The 23,066-nt window shown below is 45.1% G+C and overlaps 1 protein-coding gene across 2 annotated transcripts; it reads left to right on the top strand.

Annotated features, from left to right (window-relative positions):
• The first annotated feature begins 3,767 nt into the window (after positions 1-3,767).
• LOC119383326 (elongation of very long chain fatty acids protein) lies at positions 3,768-21,907 on the top strand. Of its 2 annotated transcripts, none has more exons than XM_037651403.2 (2): positions 3,768-3,850; positions 20,887-21,907. In XM_037651403.2, the coding sequence occupies exons 1-2, from the start codon at positions 3,819-3,821 to the stop codon at positions 21,764-21,766; spliced, it is 912 nt and encodes a 303-aa protein (XP_037507331.2). In that variant the 5' UTR covers positions 3,768-3,818; the 3' UTR covers positions 21,767-21,907. The 2 variants fall into 2 exon arrangements, with proteins under 2 accessions (XP_037507331.2, XP_037507333.1); XM_037651405.2 differs by lacking the exon at positions 3,768-3,850 and adding an exon at positions 17,679-17,701 and having other exon boundaries at positions 20,887-21,901.
• The last annotated feature ends 1,159 nt before the right edge of the window (positions 21,908-23,066 follow it).

Raw genomic sequence — 23,066 nt, 5'->3', positions numbered from 1 at the left:
TCTTACATCTTGTTCAACAATTCTATTTCTTTATCATGCAGCAATACTGAAGGGTGACTAACGCACATGTCCTTAAGTCTAGAAATGTGCCACGCCTCCACTATTTCTCTTGTCTTCTGATGGGGTTACATACATAACTTCAGTTCTATCAAACAACGGTTTACACGACCTAGAAGAACACCGCGCGCAATGCATAGCCAGATGTGTTTCTGGCCTTCCCTTCAAATTGTTCAAATGCTCTTTTAATCTCACATCAAGCATCGGCCCGTTTGACCTACATAACAGTGGCCACAATTGAACGGAATCTTATACACTACATTTCTTTTGCATTCTACTATCCGGTGATCTTCACGTTTGGAACATTTAGCACCGATATCCTTAGGCTTTTCTTCGTACAAATTATCACAGCCGAACACACTCCTCCAACTTTGTTTTTTTGCCGAGAATACTACCTTGACGCCATATTCAGCTGCCACCTTCTTAATTTTATGAGAGATACCATGCACGTAAGGGATTACTGATATCTTTTTGATTCTTGGCTCCTTTCCTCCTTCTTCCCAGACTTCATTTTCTTCAACAACCTTTCGCTTGCCGTTAGGAGAACCGAGTTAGGTATCCAGCCTTTCCAGCCTTAACTTCTGCTCTAGGAAAGATTCCCTTAATCTGTGCTTGCATGATTTCGTCAGAGCTGAATGAAAACAACCCCATTGCGATCCCGTTTTTTATTAACCTTGAATGGGCGGAGCCATATTGTAACAAGGGCTTTTCTGTCCTCGGGGAATACTCCCAGCACAAATGGTCTTTTTCAAAAATAAGCTTTAAGTCTAGAGAGAGAGAGAGAGAGAGAAAAATGTAATGCGGAAAGGCAGGGAGGTTAACCAGAAAACATATCTGGTTTGCTACCCTGCACTGGGGAAGGGGTAAGGGGAGACAGAAAAGTTAGAAAGAGAGGGATGGGATAGGGAGGGAGGGAAGCACAAACGCACACACACACACACAACTGTAAGCAGTTATTACTGGGCTGTTCAACTGTGAAATTTAGGCCTTTGCCTCTTCTTCTGAATGTATCCAACACACTTGAGGTAACCTCATCCCATTCCTTGTTTAAGCCCAAAATGAAATAATCATCAACATACCTGATTATTTTTATTTTCAAACCCTTGCCTTCCAGTTCCGAATTCACCAACCAACGTGTAAACCGTTGTTTGATAGAACTGAAGTTATGTATGTAAACCCCAATCAGAAGACAAGAGAATAGTGGAGGCGTGGCACATTTCTAGACTTAAGGACATGTGCGTTAGTCACCCTTCAGTATTGCTGCATGATAAGAAATAGAATTGTGAACAAGATGTAAGATTACATCATCCTTTGTAAAGGTTTTATTTTTGTGAAAAAATTGTACGATGCCAATTTGCTCATGCGCAGTGTTCATGAGGGCGGAACTTGAGTATATATGATGGTTTCCTGGTGAATAAAAAATCAGTTGATAGTCTGCGCTGGTCCGTGTGTTCTTTCTTGTGTGTCCTCGTGTGTGTGCGCTTAAATTCCAATATGCAGCAAAACCAACTAGCCCGGTATTCCGTATTATGACTGCTGTTTGTTCACCTATGCAAGAGCTGAAGCTTGATTGCAGCAGTGCATAGATAACTGTCATTTAACCTGGTCCATGCTGCACGCATGAGGCAAAGCACTCAGTACGCAAGTACACGTGATCATTTTACATCTATACAAATGTCCCAAATCATCGGAGTATTTCCGAAACTTGAGTTCTAAGCATAACAGTAACAATTACAAGAAAGTCATCGATACTCACACAAGCTGGAAACTGAGCATCACTTCTTAAATGGTGAATGACTGGACCTTAAAGAGAGAGATAATAAAACGAGAGAAAGGCAGGGAAGTTAACCAGAACTGTAACATCCGGTTTGCTACCCTACACTAAGGGGAGGGGGAAAGGGAAAGAAAGATGGAAAGGACAGCGGAGAGAAGAGCAGTCGCGCGATAAAAAAAAAGGTATAAACAAAAGGAAGCTGTAGAGCGGGAGTACTACAGCCTATTCAATAGGCCACTGGCACGCAAAAAGTTCAGTAAGGCATTCATTGATTCTCGCTGGGCAGACAGTTCGGGTCGGCATTCCAGCACTGACTGTTCCGACAGGGGTCTGTCATCAAGGCGGGTCAACACAGCAGCTAGCGACAGTCTATGCGATCTGTAGCGAGGGCAGCGACAAAGAACGTGGTCTATCGTTTTTTCGCTGTCACACTGGCTGCAAGTACTCTCCGCCATGCCGATTCGGAAGGCAAAAGATTTGGTGAAAGCAACACCAAGCCACAGTCGACAAAACACCGTTGACTCGAGTCGAGAGAGTCCGGACGGAGGCCGAAGTCGACGACACGGGTCCAGTCTATGCAGTCGTTTGTGCTGTAAACTTGGTGTGTTATACAAGGCTTTTATTTCTTCATTGGCAATCTCTCGGATTTTCATCGCGGCATCCGTTCTTGATAACGGGATGGATTCTTGTACGCCGTCTTCGTGTGCAGTTCGAGCAGCAGCGTCGGCATGTTCATTGCCCAATATGCCGCAGTGACTTGGAAGCCACTGAAAGATGATATCATGTCCTTGCTCGAAGAGGTGATGGAGCAGCTCTCTAATTTCCAACACGAGTTGCTCGTGAGGTCCGCGGCGTAAGGCGTATATCAGGCACTGTAAAGCTGCCTTGGAGTCCGTGAACACGCTCCATTTCTTGGGTGGTTGGTCATAAATTACTCTAAGTGCGCTACGCAGAGCAGCAAGTTCCGCAGCTGTCGATGTAGCCTGGTGGGATAGCCTAATCTTCACGGTGGTTGTTCTTGCAGGAAAAATCACCGACCCTGCAGACCCATCCACGGTAGTTGAGACGTCAGTATATAGATGGCTATGCTAACAAAAGATGAATATTACAAGAAAGCACGAGAATAAGAGATAGTGCTGTCACACACTTCAAGTGGAAAGGGCGAAAGCCAGTGTGGCGGTGTTGCAGCTGTCGGCGTTGGGCGATTTAATCTAGAAGGAAATAACATTTTAATGCGAGGAAAATCAGAGAGGTCGGCCGAAAGAGCTTTGTCTCCGGCTGAGAAAGAAAAGCGCTGCTATTGTCTCTGGCCCGCTACTGTACGGTAGGGCAAAACGCAGAAAGGAAATCGAAGAGCAGATATAAAAGGAAAATTTTGAAGTTCGCCGTGCACAGTAAACTATGTATAAGTGCGAAATGAATAGAACTATTCCAATATACCTTACTTAAACGTCAGAACGCACCGGTAAATCTATGTGCATACGGTTGACCTAAACATTCGTAGGCTTCCACTAACTACTCTTGGTGATTCATGCCCGACCTTGTATTGTAGTTAGGGTGTGAGTAATTTGGTCCGGTAGCGTTTGCGGCTGATATGGCACAACGATAACGCTTACGGAATGAAAGCGTAAGCCATGGCGGAAGAGTGTGGCTCACGGTAACGAGGAGGAAGAACACGATCGGATAAAGAAAGAAACGAGGCGGCGGGAAGAGAACATTAAGGCAACGTCCGCCTCCGCAGGTAAAAATACGCTCCGGCGTTACAGTTGGCCGAACCGGCGTTGCGGACTCCAGGAACTGGAGCGGTGGCTACGCGTTGCTTTCTTCTCAGCGGTTGAGGGAGGTGGGGGTGAGGTCGATGTACCGAGACCTTCCGTTAGGAGAGTGGGTGAAAGTCGAAGGCTCGTTGCCACTGAGACGATCAGATGCCTTTGTGCGCTCACGGACGCTGCCGGACAGAGCATACTGTCACAACGCTAACGAAGAAATGGAGGCCATCAAGTCCACCCCCGGTCACAGGTGAGAGCACGTTTGCACAAAAGGGCGAGGATGAGTTGTGGTACTTCATGCAGAACATCAGAAGGAGAGGTAGCATCCGAATCGAACGTGAAAGATCTCATTCAGCACTGAAATTAGGTTCCTCAACGGCAATACTGCTGCAACCTTCGTGCAGCAGCTGTTCTCTATTACACGGTAGTGATTTATCTTAACATAACAGCTCGCCTGAGCTTGCCAGACGCTGAAACGCTACATACGAGCGCGGTTTGTCACCTCAATTACTGTTTTTTACTCAAATGATTGTTTGATACGCATCAAGTGTGTGAACCCGTTCACTTCTGACATTTGCAAAAGTTTCATAGCGATCAGGACGAGCTCAAGTCCGATAGACGCGAGTGGTTACAGCCCGAAACCAGACAAAATTAAGTGAAGCCGTCTGTTCAGAAGACATCGTAAAGCCTTGAGAATATATTGTTATGTATTGGTAATTCAGAGTGATACCGCGCCAGAACTGTAATTTTGGACCTTATCTCATATATTTAACAAGGTGAACTCGACTCTGAACATAAAAGCATGAAATGATAGCGATTACGGTGACTACGGTTATCGATTATTAATTCTGGTCAGTGGAGCAAGTATAGCCCTGCTAGCTGACATGACTTCATACATTCCAGCGCAATCACTAACGCGCTCGCGTTAGGCTCGTAAAACGTGCACCACGGTTCACAAAACGCACGCTATTTCAATATACTTTAACATAATTGGTTGCAACATTCCCGAAAGTTTAGATGCACGCAGGCGTATCTCGCGCCGAGCGATAACATTGTAAAGGCGATAAGCAGGTGAAAATGGTGATCTGCAAAAGGCAAATATTATCTTCGTGTACGTGACTGATTTTCGGTGCTTCCTTGGAGCAGGCAAGTGTTGCGACTGTGCGTATATAGCTTGCGCATAATATGCGCTATAGGCAGTGAACTTGCAACGCTCTCCAATGATTCATAAATGAAGAGTGATTAGTGAGAAGCTTGATTCACTAAAACCTCATGAGCTCATTCACCTACAGTTCATCTAACCCTTATTAGCCCCGAGAAGTTGGGGTGGCGCCACCTGGCGATAGGCCCGGATGACGTCACGGCACGGACTCTTCGACGCCCGCCGTGGCGCGCTTATAGATAACGTGCGCTTACTTCGTGCGCCGTTCCGCTGTTTGCGTTCGGTGGCTCATGTTTCAGACGAATGACAAAAGCAGCACCGATAATGTTCCTGATAAAAGGACAAAAAGCTAAGCATTTTTTTTCTGTACAATCGCCAACGGTGCTTGCGCTTCATCGTGCATGCACACTTCGAAAGGGGGATCAGATTGTGTTGTGTCGCGCTGCTAACTTCGAGGATGGGTTTGATTCCCAACCACAGCAGCCGCATTCCGACGTGGGTTAAAGGCAAGAAGATCGCTGTGCTTAGATACGAAAGCACGTTTAAGAATGCGAGGTGGTCAAAATTAATCTGCAGCATGCCACACAATAATGTCGTGGTTTTGACATTATTAGGTGGCGTTGTTCACGGGCGATTCCTTCAGGAGATGTGATTGTTTTATCTTCACAAGTGTTGTTTTCGTTGGACGCATCCGCGACATGCGGACAGCATTTTTGCCGGTCTGAAGAATGCGAGGTGGTCAAAATTAATCTGCAGCATGCCACACAATCATGTCGTGGTTTTGACATTATTAGGCGGCGTTGTTCACGGGCGATTCCTTTAGGAGATGTGATTGTTTTATCTTCACAAGTGTTGTTTTCGTTGGACGCATCCGCGACATGCGGACAGCATTTTTGCCGGTCTGCCAAGCCCCGGGCGCGGTTACAAAAAGGCATGCAGTATCGAGTCTCGTGAAATATCTCTAAGCGCTCGACCTATAGAATACCGCCGCAGCGGAATTTTAGTTTTTCTTGTGTACTCACTGACTCATCATGCTGTATAATTTCAAGGTTTTCTTGCAATAATTTTGGTGCTTCATTTCACTACAAAACAAGTTGAGGTTAATTGCGGAAACTTCTTATTGCTGTCAGGTTGTGTTTTCATGCAACATTGTTGCAACGGTGCAGTCACGCTCGTCACGCAGTTTAGATATCAAACTCTTAAAATAATTTTCCTTGCAGTTCATTACCCCTGAACAGCATCAACTTGTATGTGGACATGACGTGCGAGGCCGGTCGTTGCTACATTGAAGCGAAGGACGTTCGATTATTACGTGGGTCCAATCTTTGAGTGCGCTGTCGAAACACTGCAGAACGCCTATTTTTGAATTTCTGGCGTTTGTCTGGCAAGCGATTGCTATCAGCAGTGCTCCGACGTGAAATGAACGTTAACGTTTGTGACGCGGCGGTTGATCGGATCAGCACTTCACGCAAATCACGGTGCACAATCCCTGACGACGTTGAGACGTTGAGAAAAAACCTGTACATTTGTGATACAAGTATGCGAACATCTCAGCATTTCCGAAACCGGTGCGTGCGTGCGTGTGTGTGTGTGTGTGTGTGTGTGTGTGTGTGTGTGTGTGTGTGTGTGTGTGTGTGTGTGTGTGTGTGTGTGTGTGTGTGTGTGTGTGTGTGTGTGTGTGTGTGTGTGTGTGTGTGTGTGTGTGTGTGTGTGTGTGTGTGTGTGTGTGTGTGTGTGGCAGCGCAATTCTGTCAAATCACCTAGATTATTTACAGAAGCAGACACAACTTGCACGACAAACCGCAATGTATTTAGTGACTTGAAAACAGCCCAATTTAATTTGTAATACATCGGGACACAAGTTTTAACCTTGGAGTCTATGCCGTGTTGTAATGAAGTTAGAACCATTTAGTATAAATATTTTTAGCACCGATAATTTGGAGTATAGGTGGGGAAGACAACCAATGTAATCCTGTCCTGCATCACCCTTTTCAGTTCTTTTTTTTTTTTTTCTTTCGGACGGGAGTTTGCCCATCCTAGGCTATATCACCCAAACTTTACGTGACTTTGTTAACTCTCGCTAGTAAAGAAAACTTCCACCTTCAGCCTTGGGAGATTTGCATCGCAAGAATAAAGGAGTAATCGCCACCGTATCGCGAAAAAGCGGGTAGACGGCGGGCGCAGAAAACGGCGATCCTCGGAAGCGTAGCAGGAGGGTCCTGGACGTCATATCGGCGCGACTACAGCGACGTCATATTGTTCGTACGCAGGAGCTAATAAGCTGCGGGGCATACGCAGGGGGAGTGGCGTACGCAAAATTGTGTGTGCTGCTGCGAGTGCGAAATAAGCAATTCTTCCGCAATATACGTCAATGCAAAAAAGTGCAAGAGCGAAGAGTTGGTACGAAGCAATGTTTTCATAAATCAAATGCTCGGTATAACTGGTGATTGGGGAAGATATCGCGATGCGCACGAGACAATGGATCTGAGCAAACTCGTATCACATTGTTAGGCCCCATCAGCGACAGCACGGTTCTCACGCGTAGAAACATGATGCACAAAAACTTAGCGCCCGTAACGGCGGCCTTCAAAAATGTAACCAATTTGTGTCGGTGGACGGAAACATCTTCACGTGCTCTGCAGCTTGATATATTAAATGCCAAGCATTTCTTATTAAATGTGAAGCATTTCTTAGCGAACCTTAGGCACTTTGAGCTTTTTTATCTATCTATCTATCTATCTATCTATCTATCTATCTATCTATCTATCTATCTATCTATCTATCTATCTATCTATCTATCTATCTATCTATCTATCTATCTATCTATCTATCTATCTATCTATCTATCTATCTATCTATCTATCTATCTATCTATCTATCTATCTATCTATCTATCTATCTATCTATCTATCTATCTATCTATCTATCTATCTAGCCGCCTACGTGTGGGTGCTCTCACGATCGCCTCCTTAACTCTGTGTAGACCAAAATTGGCATGGGAGGGTCAGAGGATTTTACGAATATCACTATCTGGTCCTGACATGAATAACTTGAAAGTTCTGTCACGTACGTTGTCAAACCCTTTTCTCCAGACACGCGTGGCACATACCCTTTACCAGGGGTCGTGGTGCACGGGTGTGCGTATAGTTGCCACCTGTCCGGATTTAGACCGGCCAGGCCGGTTTTTCAGATGGCGGGCCGGTTGCCGGTCCGCACCGGCTCAACATGTTGACCGGCCGCCATTGGCCGGTTTTGTTTTGTCATAATATTGCGAGTATTTATTTTTTGGGTGTTTTATAAGCGTCACTTCAACAACTACGACGGTAAATATTTATCGTCAATCACCAAAACTCTTACGCTATTAGTCAACCACTTTCTGGGATCCCTTCAAGTCTAGCGATCATTGGAATAGAGCATATTATTGCGCGTGTATGGTACATGAATATCCGACATTTTTGTGGCATATACACATTTTAAAGTTCCTTTGTGTCTATAATGCCACTGGCCTGTCGGATTCAGACGCAAAGAAGAGCTTTTTTATGGACAAAGCATTGTGGCTCCTTTTCAGTGCAGCACATTCAGAGTAATAAGCGAAGCGTCATTCCAATCACTGGTGCTTTTATGTCAGCAATTAGGCTAGTTGGTTAGCTGAGTGTGCTGCTTTTGTTTGTGCATTGGGTTTATTTGGCTCAATGAAAGTAATGTTACATTAAATGGCACAGCATGCCGAAGAATTGACAAAGCGTCTATTGTTCAACGTAATTTAACTCCTGTTAACTGGAGTGGGATCTGCCGAATTTTAATCGCGAAGCATTTCTTAGCGAACCTTTGGCACTTGAGCGTTTCTATCTATGTATCTATCTATCTTTTCATGGAGGGGGGTGTTTTACCAAAAACAAAAAATGAAAATAGGTGTCTTTATCAAATATTTAAGGCATTCAGCAACTGCCCCCCCCCCCCCTACCCCCGCAAAAAATTCCTGGCTACGGGCCTGCCGCCTACCATGGCCTATAGTATGCGGGTATGCACCATAGGTGATTCACAGTATATTTCAACCCAGCAAAAGCGAGAACAGACATTAGATATTTGAACGCGAGAACGTTAAGGAGCCCGTGTCGCAGAAAAGCCGGTGCCGATGTCGGCAGCCTGGTCGGCGAGTGAAAAATCCCGACGGATGTTAAGAATACAAGTCAGGTTTCGAGCCGTGATCGAACCCAGACATTCTGTGTGGTGGTCAGGTATTCTACAACATAGTCACGACAGATCTTGAAATTGCTTTGCAAAAAAAAGAAAAGCCCTATGCAGGCGTCATGTCAGGGAAACGTCACTTGTGATTGCAGTGTTGGCGATCCACTTACACAAAAATGTAATAAACGTTACGTATCTACTCTTATGATTCGGCAAGCTGTATTCAAGCGTTTATCGAAACCAGAGGAATTCACTGACGAACGCTACGTATGATATGCACATCATCACACCGTACCATGTACACCCGCCCACAAAATTTACGGAACGTGGGCTCCACTGAAAATGCAAATTTCTCCTCTGTTAGTTCACGGCGCTTCTAACCTAGCGGCTAGCAGCATAGGTCGCAGGCACTACTTTAGGCTGGAACATTTATTTGGAGGCTATGTTCTCAGACAAAGCGGTAATATAAGCTTTCTCGAAAATTGCACGTTCCGCAAACTTTTGGTGGCGGGGTACTTCGTTTCCATAAAGCTGATTGCTGTGCTCGACCGTGAGTGGTGACGTCACGTCACCTCGGGCCATAAGCTCCAGTGTAGTTGACATGCCTGGCAAGCCCACGATACGCGCACCTCTACTCAATTTACACAGACACGACACGTTGATTCCCCTCGTAACGCTTGGCTCAAAGCCAAAATATACGGCATAGGCAAGTACCCGCTGACTGCTTCGCATGAAACGGATTCCCACAATTTTTTTTTTCTGCCGCCATTTTTTTTTACCTTTAAAGGGGCCGACAACCAATTTTTGTGGCACATGTTTTCTTTAGCGCTACTGAAAGCATGCCGGTCAGAATGTCCAATCAATGAATGGTAGCGCGGGAAAAGCCGCGAAACATTTGTCATCTAAACTTTTCGATCTGCTGCGACTAGGAAGTCGTACACACAAAGCACGCGGCAAACAGTGGCATGTGAGCGCGACAGCGGTTCGTTTCTGTGCGCTACGGTGGGCTGCACACGTCTGCTCTACGCGCACATGCTCTGAGGCTCGACATGTTCTACTAGGTGCCGCGAAGGCAGCGCCTCTTCTCAGCATGAACTCCTTTTACTTCGTAAGCAGTACAGAATAGATATGGGACGGATAATAATATATATACGTACTCTAATATTGAGCGCTAATTATAGTGCGCATAAAAGCATCAGACTACGTACAGCAAAGTTAACGGCTACATAATCCAGCTTCAAGGCTTTTCCGCTAGGCTGCGAAATGGATGCTTGAATCTGTCACTGTAATTTACGGTCTTTTCATTTCCGCCAGAAACTAATCGGATGTTCTGGCCAGATGTCGGTCACTTTAAAGAACCCGGAAAGTAATTGTTGTACGTGTTGTTACTTGACATGCTGCCTCTTCAGTAACTCGTGTAGCGTTTTTCTTTTTTTACAGCGGAGCTCATAAAGCTTTTCGTTATGCCGTTTCGCATCTACAGATAGTTATCATCATCATGAACCGGCACGCGCTTTTTTGTCGTCTTCTTCCTGTTCGACCTCTTCTTCATCTTCTGCTTCGTTCACAGAACACTTGTATCTACATCTCGTACACTTGTGCCGATTTCTCCGGCGCAAGGTTCTGATAACCCTGATGGGTGAGAGTGCCAGTATAGAGAGAGATAGAAAGAAAGAGAGCGGGAGAAAAAAAAAGAAGCAAATTCTTGGCGAAAAAGATTCCTTGGCGAGGCGGGATTCAAAGCCGCGTAACCACGATTCGAAGGCGAGCATCGTAACCACACGGCTGTCCAGGCACGCTCGTAGAGCATAACATAGCCTTATTATTGAATATTGTTGAATGTGCATTGGAACAAAAAAAGAAAAAGAAATGTGGGCACGAGAGGAGAGCTCGCACAGTGTGTGCCGAAACGGACGTTTGCCTAGCATGGACATGTTTTGTTATCTGAGTCATTAAACCTTTGTTCGTTTCCATTCTACCGACGAAGACACCTTTATTCAACACTTATATACTACAGTATAACAAGGCGGTGGGAAAGGGAAGTGAGGGTGAGGAGGAGATGTGTGAGTGAGAAGGAGGGGAGAACGTAAAGCATGGCATAGAAAGTAAGAGAGAGAGAGAATTAAACTTTATTGAGGGACCAGGCGCGCGTGCTCTTCGCCCAGAGGTGGGTGACTTCCTCATTCCAGGTAGCCATGGCTTGCAGCTGACGCTCGAGCCCTGTCCACCAACCGGAGCTGGTCCTCAGGGTTCGCGGACGTCAGCAGCGCCTCCCACTGGTCTTCCGCATTTTCGTCCACGTTCAGTTCGCCTATGGGCGGGATACTTGGGTTGTTGCGACATCCCCATACCATATGGTAGAGGGTGTTAGCAGAGGCCGGGCAGTATGTGAAAAATAGAAATAAAGAGAAAGAAAGGGAAGAAAAACAGAAAGAGAAAGAAATCACACCATATCCCGCCAAAGGGAGCCATAAGGCGATGCGAAGCAGCGTTTCGGCATGTCGAGCCCGCGTTTCAGAGGGGGAGCGGAGAGGGGAGTGGAGAGGGGGAAAGGGGAGAGGGGAAAGGGAGAGGGAAGTGAAGTGGAGAGGGAGAGAGGGGGGTAGACAGGGGAGAAGGAAGTAGAGAGGGAGAGGGGAGTGGAGAGAAAGTGTATAGAGAGGGCTCGCGCATGCACAGTAGGGGTGGTCACACCGCATACCACCGGTTTGAACTCCGCCATAAGATGCTTCGCATCTAATAGAAAGAGAGAGAATCAAAGAGAGAGAGAGGAATACATACTCAGAAAAGAAACAGATATAAAGAAAGATGGAAAGGGCTAGAAAGAGAGAGAAATGTATATAACCAGAAAGAAAGAAATAGAAATAAACATAGACAAAAAAGACATAGAAAGAATAGAGAGAAAGGAAGTGAAGAAAGAAGGAGGTTAATAAAGAAAGATAAAAATAAATAGATACAAAGAAGGCCCCCCAGTTCCTTCAGGCTTGGCACCACTAGTGCGAAGCCGACTTAATTTTTTTAACACGGAAGTGTTTTATGCCGGGGTCCAGCAAGATTTTCATGACGTATTTCCGTCACGGAATTATGTCAGTAAAATGAACCCCACCAGACCGGCAAAGAAAAAAGCTATAAGAAAAATTCCGTTGACAGGAATCGAACCATGACCTCTCGGTTCGCGACGATGGCTGGCGGCCGTTTAGCCCACTGAGCTACCGCCAAACCCATAACGGAGGCTACAAGAACGCGCCGTTTATCTTTGACACTTCTTTCTCACAGGTGCTCTTGCATGGATAGATGGATGGATGCTATGAGCATGCCCTTCATAACGGGGTGGTGACATGTGTGCCACCAGGCTCGAAAAAAAAGCAATAAAATGCGCCGCTGCTGCGACCGTCCCATTCGGCGCTTTTCCAATAGAAGTGTAATTTCGTTTAACTCACCGCGAGGTGGTGGCTTTAGCCCAAGCCTCGTTCATAGCATCCATCCATATCGAAAAATAGCTGTCCGACGGTTGCCTGGCTGTCGCGTTGCGCTTCCCGCTCGCCCGTGAGAATTATAAGGCCAGGCCAGAGGGAAGACGCGACGCGCGTAGCGTTTCTCTTCGCGTTTCACGACTCTTTCGAGGAGTGCATATCGACTATCAGTGTTTATTATGTGCTTGTTGATGCCATATTTGCTCGGGATTCACCATATGCGATGTCCACGTATATGTTAAGAACTTCAGCTACCGCAAGGGTTAAATCATGATCATGGGCGTTATTCGTCGGTACGGAGATGTGCCACTAAGCGTCAACGTGAGTGCGTCCGCATCAGGCGGTGCTACATCTGCAAAACAACAATATACATTGTACTAGCTCTGATACACCATTGCACTAAAGCAATCAACTACTTCTGTCACGACACGTTTCACTTTCGTGTTATTCGCCGCGAGATCGGTCTACAGGTGGCAGCACCGTCGCCGCGCTAGTGTGGATGGGCGGTTGTCGGCGCGTATGGAAACGCACACAACAGCGCTTCGTTGTGAGCGATTTGATCCCATTTCCGGCAAACAAAACGCGTTGACTCCAGCTTTTTGGTAATATGTGCGCTCTTCATTTCCGAATTAATGCACGAAGCGCACCGAACGTTAGTATTACTTGTGAGAGTAGCGCAATCTGCCAACGAGTCGGTAGCCCGCCTTCGGCAACAGTCGGCGTTTTCGCAATGGATGACATTTTCTTGTTGTTATCTGCACGTGTTTAGCTTGTGTTCCACCTACTATACGCTCTGCTGTAGCGCGACTGAATTATTTACTTCTTGTTCATCTGGATACTCCCCAACAAAAAGAAAGCCCGTATTACTGCACGATGAGTTCATATAGGCCTTCGTGCACTGCGTGCTCAAATATTCATACGCATTTCCTATTCAGTTCTTCATGAAATGTAGGACAGCTGATAGGTTTACTGAGGAAAGCTACGTGGCTGACAGCACGTTAGCGCTACGGGGACGTTTAACACGCACACGTTTGTTTTTATTTCAGTAACGGTACACAAAGGTAACCGTACAACACGGTACTTTCTTCGATTGATTACTTGCACGAGAGTAATGGATAAAAAGGCCCGGTTATTTCACTGGGACCAAAGTACGTTTTTCATGTGAATAATGTCCGCTGCCTTCCGTCAATCTATAAAACGCAACACAAACGCTCAAGATAATGTAAAGAAAAAAAAGATGTGGCTTCGCGTGCAATTACTACGACATAAATGTAAAGCACGCCGTTTGGATTAATTTTGACCATCAGGGCTCTTTAACGCGTACCTTAATTTAAGTACACGGGTGTTTTTGTATAAATTTCACCAAAAGGTAAAATTGCGCAAGGCAACTCAGTTTTGCGATTTCCGGGTCATTCCATTTTCTGTTCTTTTAAGGGGACAATTTAAGTACCAAATTGGCAGGCGTGACTTGACAGAAATAGTTCTGTTAGTGGGACTAGGACCGTACACAACTCGTCGCGTAACCTATAACGACAGCCCCGAAGTTATACACCTAACCACAACGCGCAAGTGCACGAGAGCCTTCTTTTTTTTACCACCGAGCTGCTAAAAGGCTATATTCACATGAGATTTAATACGTCTCATCTTTAGGCCAACGCCTAATGCGCTTTGCAATGCACTTGAACCACAGAGCGGCACCTACACTATGACTCTCGTGAACGGAGGGTACGACGACCACACACAGCACTCTCGACAAGTGCACTCACTGATATTATTACATTTCTTTTTCCATACCTCACAATAAAGAAAGTACATATACAGCCGATCGCGGTCAAATGCTTCTTTACATCGTGTTAGGCATACGTACGTGCGGTTTTAAAGTTGCACTAACGCAAGGGAACAAACCACCTTTTGAGCACCTGCCCGACGTATGCGCACATGCAAACACAACGTGGCTTGCAGACGACGCATGGAGCAATCCACACTAGGCGAGGTTCAGCCAGCAGCCGGCAGGCGACGATTCCACTCTATCTCGCGGCCAATACCGGTTCCTGTGACAGAGGGATCAACCTTTTTTTTTCTTCTTTTTAATGAACTGCTAATAAAAGAAAAGTTAATCCACGTTTTCAAGATAGGCAGAGGAAACAATATTTTTGGGCTACTTCCAAGTCCTTCAAAACATCTCGCAAGCTTTCGAGATTTTCCTCCAGAAGGAAATATACAGACGGCAGACCAGGTTTAGGCCTAATGTTGCGTTACTTTTAGATGGCACGTAACTGTTTTATAAGTATGAACAGTTAAAAATGATCATTAGTCCGAATGTCAAGTGGTTTTACGGGGTGCCGCTTTAAGGGCCACCATGACAATAGGATTAATTCTATTTATTCAGTTTCTTTGCATACAATGTAACATCGTTAGTGACATGTATTACATTCGGAGGTCCCATAGTTGCGAGAAGTGACGGGGGGACCTCCTATTACTGAAACACATGTATGCTAAGTGTCAGATACAGCATGGGAAAAAAGAATGCTTTGATAAAAAATTTACTGAAAAGCTAGGGAGAACGCAAGATTGACAAATGAAAGCAAATGAATGAAAAAATGAAAGCAAAAAAAAAACTGGCATGGTATATAAATCTATGATTATACAATAGTTAGTATAAGCTGAAGAAAAAAATGCTAGTGAAAATCTTTTTGATGCAGGCATCGAGAAATGATCGAAACAAAGTGAATACAATAAAATCGAGAACTAAAGTAATACACAAAACAATGAATACCAAACGATAAACAAATTGCCGCTACGAAACAAAAGCAAGGTGAATTCATTTTGAAACAATAACAAGTATTCAGAGGTAATAATAGCAAATCAAGCATGCACAATAATAAAAAAATAAATGAGCAAATCATATTAAAATAAAAAAAGAATGGCAGATCAGTAAGTTAGTGTAATTCCTCACATAATTGATCGAGACAGTATTTCTTGTGAAGGTTTTTAAATATGTGTATCGATGGCGATGATTTAATTTTGTATGGTATTGAATTCCAAAATGATATGCTTGAAAAGAGGGCCGTTAGTTTCCCGTAATTTGTGCGAACGTGGGGAAGAAGTAGATTACCGTTTGAAGAGAATCTGGTAATGTTAGTATGTTTAAGTAGGTCTGTTAGTGGCGGAATATTTAGATTTTGGTATAGTGGTTTAGATGGTGTAAAAAAATTATTGAAGGTCATTAGTCGTACAGCTTGGTTTTGGAAGGCGTTGAAGCGAATCCAGGTGACAGTAATAAGTGTTAGCCCAAGATGATACGCAGTAAGACAGATGACTATGAATGTAGGAGTGATATAGCGCACGAATAACATGTCTCTGGAAATAATTACGTGATTTAATGATTACATGTATGCCAAAAGAAACTTTCCGCATTAGCGAATGAAAGTGAAGATTATATTTTAGGTGCTTATCTAATGTGACACCCAGAAACCTGGCGCTGTTAGTAACCGGTATTTTATTGTCCCCTATCGTGAGCCCCGCGGGTGCCACTTTTAATAAGGGAGAATGAAATATTACGAATGTAGTTTTAGTTGGGTTAATGCGCAGGCAATTACTACTGCACCAGTCATTGACATTTTCTAAGTCGACGTTTAGCTTTTCTAGGAGTACGGGGATGCTTTTATGAGATGAATATATGGTTGTATCGTCCGCATATAACAAGCAGTCAGTATGGCGAAGTGTTAGGGGCAAATCGTTAATAAATAGTACAAAAAGCAGAGGGCCCAGAATAGATCCTTGAGGCACGCCTTGGTTAGTAATTTTGGGACTGGAAATGCTACCGTCGACTTGGACAACTTGCGATCTGTTAGTTAGGTAACTCTTTATAAGGCTCAAGGCTGGGCCTGTAATACCGTAAGATGTGAGTTTATGAAATAGAATGGCGCGATTAATAGTGTCGAAAGCCTTAGTAAGATAAACAAAGACAGCACCAAATGTGAACCGTCATCAATATATAGTTTGATTTTGTCCGTAAAAGTAATGAGCGCCAGTTCAGTTGAGAAGCATGGCCGGAAACCAAATTGATGAGCACAGAGTAAGTCGAACTTTTTTAAGTATGACATTAGGCGTTTGTACAAAATCCTTTCGATTACTTTACTCAAAAATGGAAGAAGGCATATCGGACGATACATTCGCGATTACCTTTCTTGAAAACGGGAGTTATCTTACCATTTTTTTAGTGAAGTTGGAAATGTGCCGTTTTTAAACATTTTGATGATGATGTTAGCAAGAACAGGTGAAATGTTATCATTTACTAGCTTAACTCTTGAAGGATGAATTGAAGCTAAACCCGCCCCAGTAGTTTTTAATGATGATATGACAGAGTGAATTGCAGCGCTAGAAGTAGGATGTAAGTAAAAAGAATGCGGACAACGCCATAAGTGGGGAAGTGATGGTCCGTATGAACAGTTAAAAATGATCATTAGACCGAATGTCAAGTGGTTTTACAGGGTGCCGCTCCAAGGGCCACCATGACAACAGGATTAATTGGCGTTACGTTCGTGCTTTCCCCTGGTATTTCCACATGAGTCTTTTCTTAACCGCTTCAGGTAATTAGCGTGCACTGAACAAAACCACACTAGTTAGCATAGCTGTAGTGCACAGCGTAGGACTGACTTCACGTAGGCCAGGAATTAAGCCGCTCGCTTCGGACCATGCACCACTTCACACTTAACTATCCGTTTATAAGAGAAGGAAAGAAAGCCGCGTGAAAAAGCTGGCGCGGCCAACTTAGCCTTGTGCCCTTGCAGCCAGTCGCTCATTGTTCTTTGCGGAGGTCAGTTTTTCGTCGAAACCTCTACACACCATGCCTGCTGGCATGATTCACTCCACGTAGACCCTTCCCTGCTGTGACGTTTCGGCCGACACGAAAAGTAAGGTGGACAAAGCAGCTCGTTTTCATACAATATACCGTGAGCCTTCATTCTCTCGGCGTCGCAAAGAAAGAGCGGCGAAAGGAGAAGCAAGAGGCGGTGACGTTGCCGCGTATTCCTCGCGGCAATCTTTTTCTATTATTATTTTCATTCTTTCCAGCGACAAAAAACAACCGAGGTACACAAGCAGAACGGGACGCGTAGCCCCGCGGTCTTGCGATAACGCGCAGGTCCGTTGCAACATTTCAGAAGCTGGACAATACGTTTCCAACTGCTTTCTTTTTTCAAGAAAACGTAGCGACAGGAACGTGTCTAGTCCAGTGAGACGAGTCTCATTTGGTGCTACCTGTTCACGATAGCAGGTGAGTGAGCTTTTTTGGCCTGGCGCGGAGGATTCGCCGATGCGTGTGATTGCGATTTCTGCGCATTGTGCGTAATGGATTCATGGAAGTTGGAGTAGCTGCGTTTGTTTCACGCCTGGTATGGGTTCTTAGTCAGGATACGGAGCATTAGGAGTGCTTTACTTGATCACTTTACGATTAGGGAAGGTGTAAGAAAGTGAGGTATTGGGCATGACGTGACGCGTTTACCTGAGGCGTACTTTAATGGGTTGCATGCGATATCGCGCGATTCAAAACTTCGCTTCGTTAAAAGACGGCAACGTAGGAGAGAAACACAATCGAGAAGCTGTTTATATGAGACAAAATGAGACACTGTTGCATAAATTTTGATATATCACTTGACCAAATTGCGGCCTCGTTATAAAGCACCTATGGCGCAGCTAGGCACTTGCCGCAATACCTTGAACAATATCGCTTCCCTAATGTCCACCTAGACCCAAATACACGAGCGTTTCTTTTTTTTTTTTTTTTTTGCACTCATCGCACTTCAGCCACCGCAGGCAGGATTGGCAGCTGTAGCATCGTTTAACGTGGATGCACCCATGTTGACGCTTGGTGGTACATCTCCATTTCGACGACTAACGTCCATCATCAATGATTAAACGAACCCCTGTGGTAGCTGTAGTAGTTAATGGTGAGAGCGTAATCAGAGAGAGCGGTGTCACAGTCGTGGCTAGGAAGTCGAGTGCAGCGATGCTGCACCATATAGTAGTGGGTGTTGTCTGCGGGACATAAAAGAACGCTTATGCGACAGAATTAGGTTCAGGTTATATTATAGAACTCTATATAGCGCGATAAAACTATATTTCAGAACTTTTTTCACTGCCGATGGGTGAACTGTGAAAATATGTCATTTTCCTGCGATTCCCACAACTTTAATCCTTCAGTCGATTACGCGCTCAGGCTGCCAAAATGTTTGCTGGAGCCGAGTAGTCCGTCTTAACTGCAGCCAGAATTTTGCACTAGATTTTATCCGACTACGAGATGTGCAAGGCATAATTTTCATCGTATTTATTTTTAAGGCGAAAAAACAAATCGTAGTCTGCCATGTCGCTGCGCTTCATACCGAGACGTAGCATGCAGCCGCGTGGCAAAGTCATTTTCCTCAAGATTAGCAATGCGAAACTTCGCGGGGAGCTTCGCGTGTTGCTTGCCTTTCGTGGTTTCTGTCACTTTCTTGAACTACAACGTTGTCCTAAATATACGCTGCTTGTCAGCCCAAGCAAAGCGTTGAAATTTCGATTATCTTGATGTTATGAAGCATTGCTGCACGCAACAGTTCTGTACAACGAACGGTAATATATGTTTTATGTTTCCTCCAGAGTTGTTTCCAGAGCTGTTTCTAAAATGCACGGAATATAGCTTCAGTAGGCCACATAATTTCTAATGGTTTTTGATGCTTTTTTGTGTGGTTTTCTAGGTAAAATATAAGGTGACACTGGAGGCTGTGAGCACTTTCAGCATAAGAATATTGCCATGTAGTTAACTCAGACACAGCTACATAAACATAACGAGCAGTCATACAGAGTAAGCGTTTTGTGCACCGCTTTATGCCGGGTAGTTTGCAGCACAATTCAAGCATGTTTGGTATTCTCGATTCTTAGTTGTGTAAATGGTGATTTGATATATAATTTATTTCATATTTCACGGAAACTTTTCGGCGCAAACTGAAACACGGACACAAATTAATATATTTTTTTTATGATGATGAGTCTTTCTCATAATCTGACCGCCAGGTAATCTATACTGGTTGGAATGACGAAATCAACATCACTGCTACCGACGTAGTTTCTGGGTGACCTCATCACGTTAATTCGCAAAAAACGACAGCAGCTAGTTTCTAATGATTTTTCTCTAGGTCTGAGTAAATTAGGTTATAGTCCTAAATCTAGAAATAAATCGCATGCACTTTGAAATAAATTTCAAGCTCTAAAATTGCAGTCTTCTACGCTTTTTTTTTTCCTAGGAGTGAGCGCATAGAAGTGCCACAATAACCAGTTTCAGCGTAGAGCAGCATACGCTATGTTGTAAATTAATGCCGCGAGAAATGACTTAAAGGGACAATAAAGGCAAATATTATGTCGACATTGATTGTTGAAATAGCGGTCCAGAAACCTCGTAGTGCTGCTTTTGTGCCAAGGAAGTGCTTATTTTGAAATAAAATCACGTTTTTAGTGGTCCGCATCGCGTTAGCGCGCTTCAAATCTCCCGCCTGAAAATACGACTTTCATACGTGACTGCTGCCGTGCCCAACCTTGCCCGCTTTTACTGCGCGGCCGCCGACACTAGTAGCAGCCGAGCGGAAGTAGCGGGACCCACAGTAGCAACAACGGCGCTGCGGCAAAGACTTGCTCGGATGGGCACATTCAAAGCCTTCACCAAGTTGCGGTTGGTCTCGTAATCCTCAGTACGAAAGGGCAGCGAGCACACACGCAGAGGTTTTGACTGTTTAGCGCACTGGCGCAATGGCATGACACTAAGCCACTTCGAGCGTAAGGGTTCATTCCGCGGCGCCCAGTGAAAAGACACACCGGTTTCCTTGCTGCAGAACTGGCGTTGTGCACCATTCGGGCATCCGGCAATATCATATGCATGGGGCATTTTGTCGAACTTTCTGTCAGAGCGACTTTCACGAGCGCGCAAAACACGCATGGCAGTACGCGATCCCGAAACTGCCACTGAGACGGGCGAGGCGCAGTTCGGCGAAAACGGAACCTTTGAACCACGCGCGCCGTTCCCCATGGCAACGCCACGGAGGTTTTGTTTTCCATGAATCAAGCGGAAACGAACAAACAGCATTTTATTACGTCTTTTGATGCTCGGAATGTTCTTTTTTTACTGCTGCTAGTTTGATTACTAGTGATTTATTGTAGGCCGACTTCCATACGTCATCGGGATCACTTCGAAAATGTCCCACTCGTGGCGCTCATCATGTGATACATTTAGCTTAATTTCTCGGTAAGTAGGGCACTGCTGTTGATAATATTGCCCTTTTAGACGTTGTCATAAATTGGGCTTTCACTTTGACATAAATTGTTATTTGCCTTTGTGTCCTTTAAGCCTGTTGAGACCTGTGATTGAAACATCAAAGATGAGCAGTTGATTCACGGTTACTTAACAATATATTCCTCTCTCTACGCTTCCAGGTTCGGGCGAACCAGTATGGCTCTCGGCCTGCAACCCAAAGTGTGGCTAGACAAACTGCACGCCATCTCGGATCCCAGAACCCGAGACTACCCGGTTGTGCTGAACCCATTTTTCGTCACCCTGATGCTCGTCGCATATCTGTACTTCGTCAAGGTCGCCGGTCCGCGATGGATGAAGAACAGGGAACCGTTTCAAATCACAAACATCATCCGCGTGTACAACATCACCCTGGTCATCGTGAACATCATCGCCATCTTCGTGATTCTCATCCCCACGTATCTGCCCGGAGGGACGTACAACCTGCTGTGCCAGGGCCTGACCGGCAAGTCGCCCGAGCATCACCTCAAGTACTACAAGTACGGGTGGATCCTGGTCGCGTGGCGATACGCCGATCTCCTGGACACCGTCTTCTTCGTGCTGCGCAAGAAGTTCAATCAGGTGACCCAACTCCACGTCATCCACCACACCATCGTGGTCATCAACATCTGGTTCTACACCCGCTTCGCTCCCGAGGGGCAGCCGGCGCTCGGCCTTGCGCTCAACATCTTCGTGCACATCATCATGTACATCTACTACTTCCTCGCCAGCTTCGGAGCCCGCATGCAGAAGTACCTGTGGTGGAAGAAGTACCTCACGACGCTGCAGATCGTGCAGTTCCTCATTATCATCGTGCACATGTCCATCCCTCTCTTCGTCGACTGCGGATTCCCCAGGCACGTCGTGCACATAGCGAACGCCCAGACTTTCCTCATACTCTGCCTGTTCATAAACTTTTACCTGCGCTCGTACACGCATTACAGCAACAAATCAGCTGCTGACTCGGCGTCGGCGAACAGTGCAGTCGCCAGTGCGCAGAGTAAAGCAGACAAGAAGGAATAGTCAAGAAGGAAATCGCTCGTTTGTTTCAGTCCACACGCACCCCATTCAATTGCTTTTTGAAAGACGATATTGCGCAATCGGGTGGTTCCCGAGTCGGAATAAAGTAACAGTGGGTGCGGGGGCATGTAATTTACATTCAGTCCTTTGTCGTTAACGTAACTCGTTCGAGTTTAGCTGCGTTTATTATTTGTGGTGTAAGTATACGTGTGTTGAACAATTCACTCGCTTGCGTGACAACCAACACTTGTACAGAAGCGAAGAGAAATCAATAAAAGACAAGAGAAAGAAACACGGCGAACTGCTCCAATCGTATTTACTTTCGAAGAGCCACTGTCTGAAGATTCAGATCAAAGGAGAAATACTCAACGAAGGGTGAAGTCTCAAGGTTTGTAGACGTGTTCATTGCTTCACTGATTGTCAAGTGATTTAATGCAATGATTACAGCAAAATTCGTATTATTGTTGCAATGTTGGCGAATTGTAGAGCTTACACGATCAGCGTTATCACTTATTACGACTTAATAAACCACGTGACGCTGAAAAGACTGCAATACACGTATCTGTCAAGCCAGGTGTTAAACCAGCCTAACATCTCTGGGTATTTCATTAAAGAGTGTTATCTCTCTCTCTGCCTGACAGAAACTCTCGTACAGCCTTCACCCTCACTTTTACTGTAGACTTTGACTATAACCTCAGTGATTGCAATACACTTCCCAAAGCTTGGCTCAAAGCAAAGCAAAAAAAAAAAATGCGGCGTAGGCAGCAATCCTCGCTGACTGATTCGCATGAAATCGATTGCCACAATGCGTGTGATCTGGCGGAATTTTTTTTTTTTTTTGCAATGGTGGTCGCCTAAAAAATCAATGTAACTATGTAATCATATTTTTACAGCAGAGCTGTGATGGTCGAGGTTGGCCATGTGTCGTAGATAGAAAATTATCATAATCAGTAACCGGCATGTGCTCATTCACCGCCCCAGCATTCTGTACAGTTGGTTAACAAAAGAAGCTGAAACGTACCGAGCAGCTCTGTTGTGTCCCACCCCTGCGCGACTTACTGCAAGGTGCGCTAATTTTCTTACTACATCTAGTTAATTTCTCTATCTGCCAAAATTTCACGAATCAAGCACCGCCCGGCACGTGAAGTTCTCGTCATTAAATGAGCCTGGTGGCAACTGTCTGGTGGAGTAAGCCTGCTTGATTCCTCCCCGAAGTAATCCGGTGTTCTCTTTGCGGAGCGCGAGGCTTCGCTGCAATTACTGTGACGCGCGTTCACTTTTAACAATCGCATTCCGCGCATAC

This window comes from Rhipicephalus sanguineus, chromosome 2 (genome assembly GCF_013339695.2).
Source record: "Rhipicephalus sanguineus isolate Rsan-2018 chromosome 2, BIME_Rsan_1.4, whole genome shotgun sequence".
Classification (NCBI taxonomy): Eukaryota; Metazoa; Arthropoda; class Arachnida; order Ixodida; family Ixodidae; genus Rhipicephalus; species Rhipicephalus sanguineus.
The sequence above is the reverse complement of the archived record's forward strand: the minus strand, read 5'-3'. Positions and strand labels throughout refer to the sequence as shown.

Bases quoted from the DNA above. Each gene is read 5' to 3' on its own strand.
- LOC119383326 (XM_037651403.2), top strand. From the start codon at position 3,819: ATGGAGGCCATCAAGTCCACCCCCGGTCACAG. The intron at 3,851-20,886 runs GTGAGAGCACGT...CTACGCTTCCAG, and splicing joins AAGTCCACCCCCGGTCACAG to GTTCGGGCGAACCAGTATGG.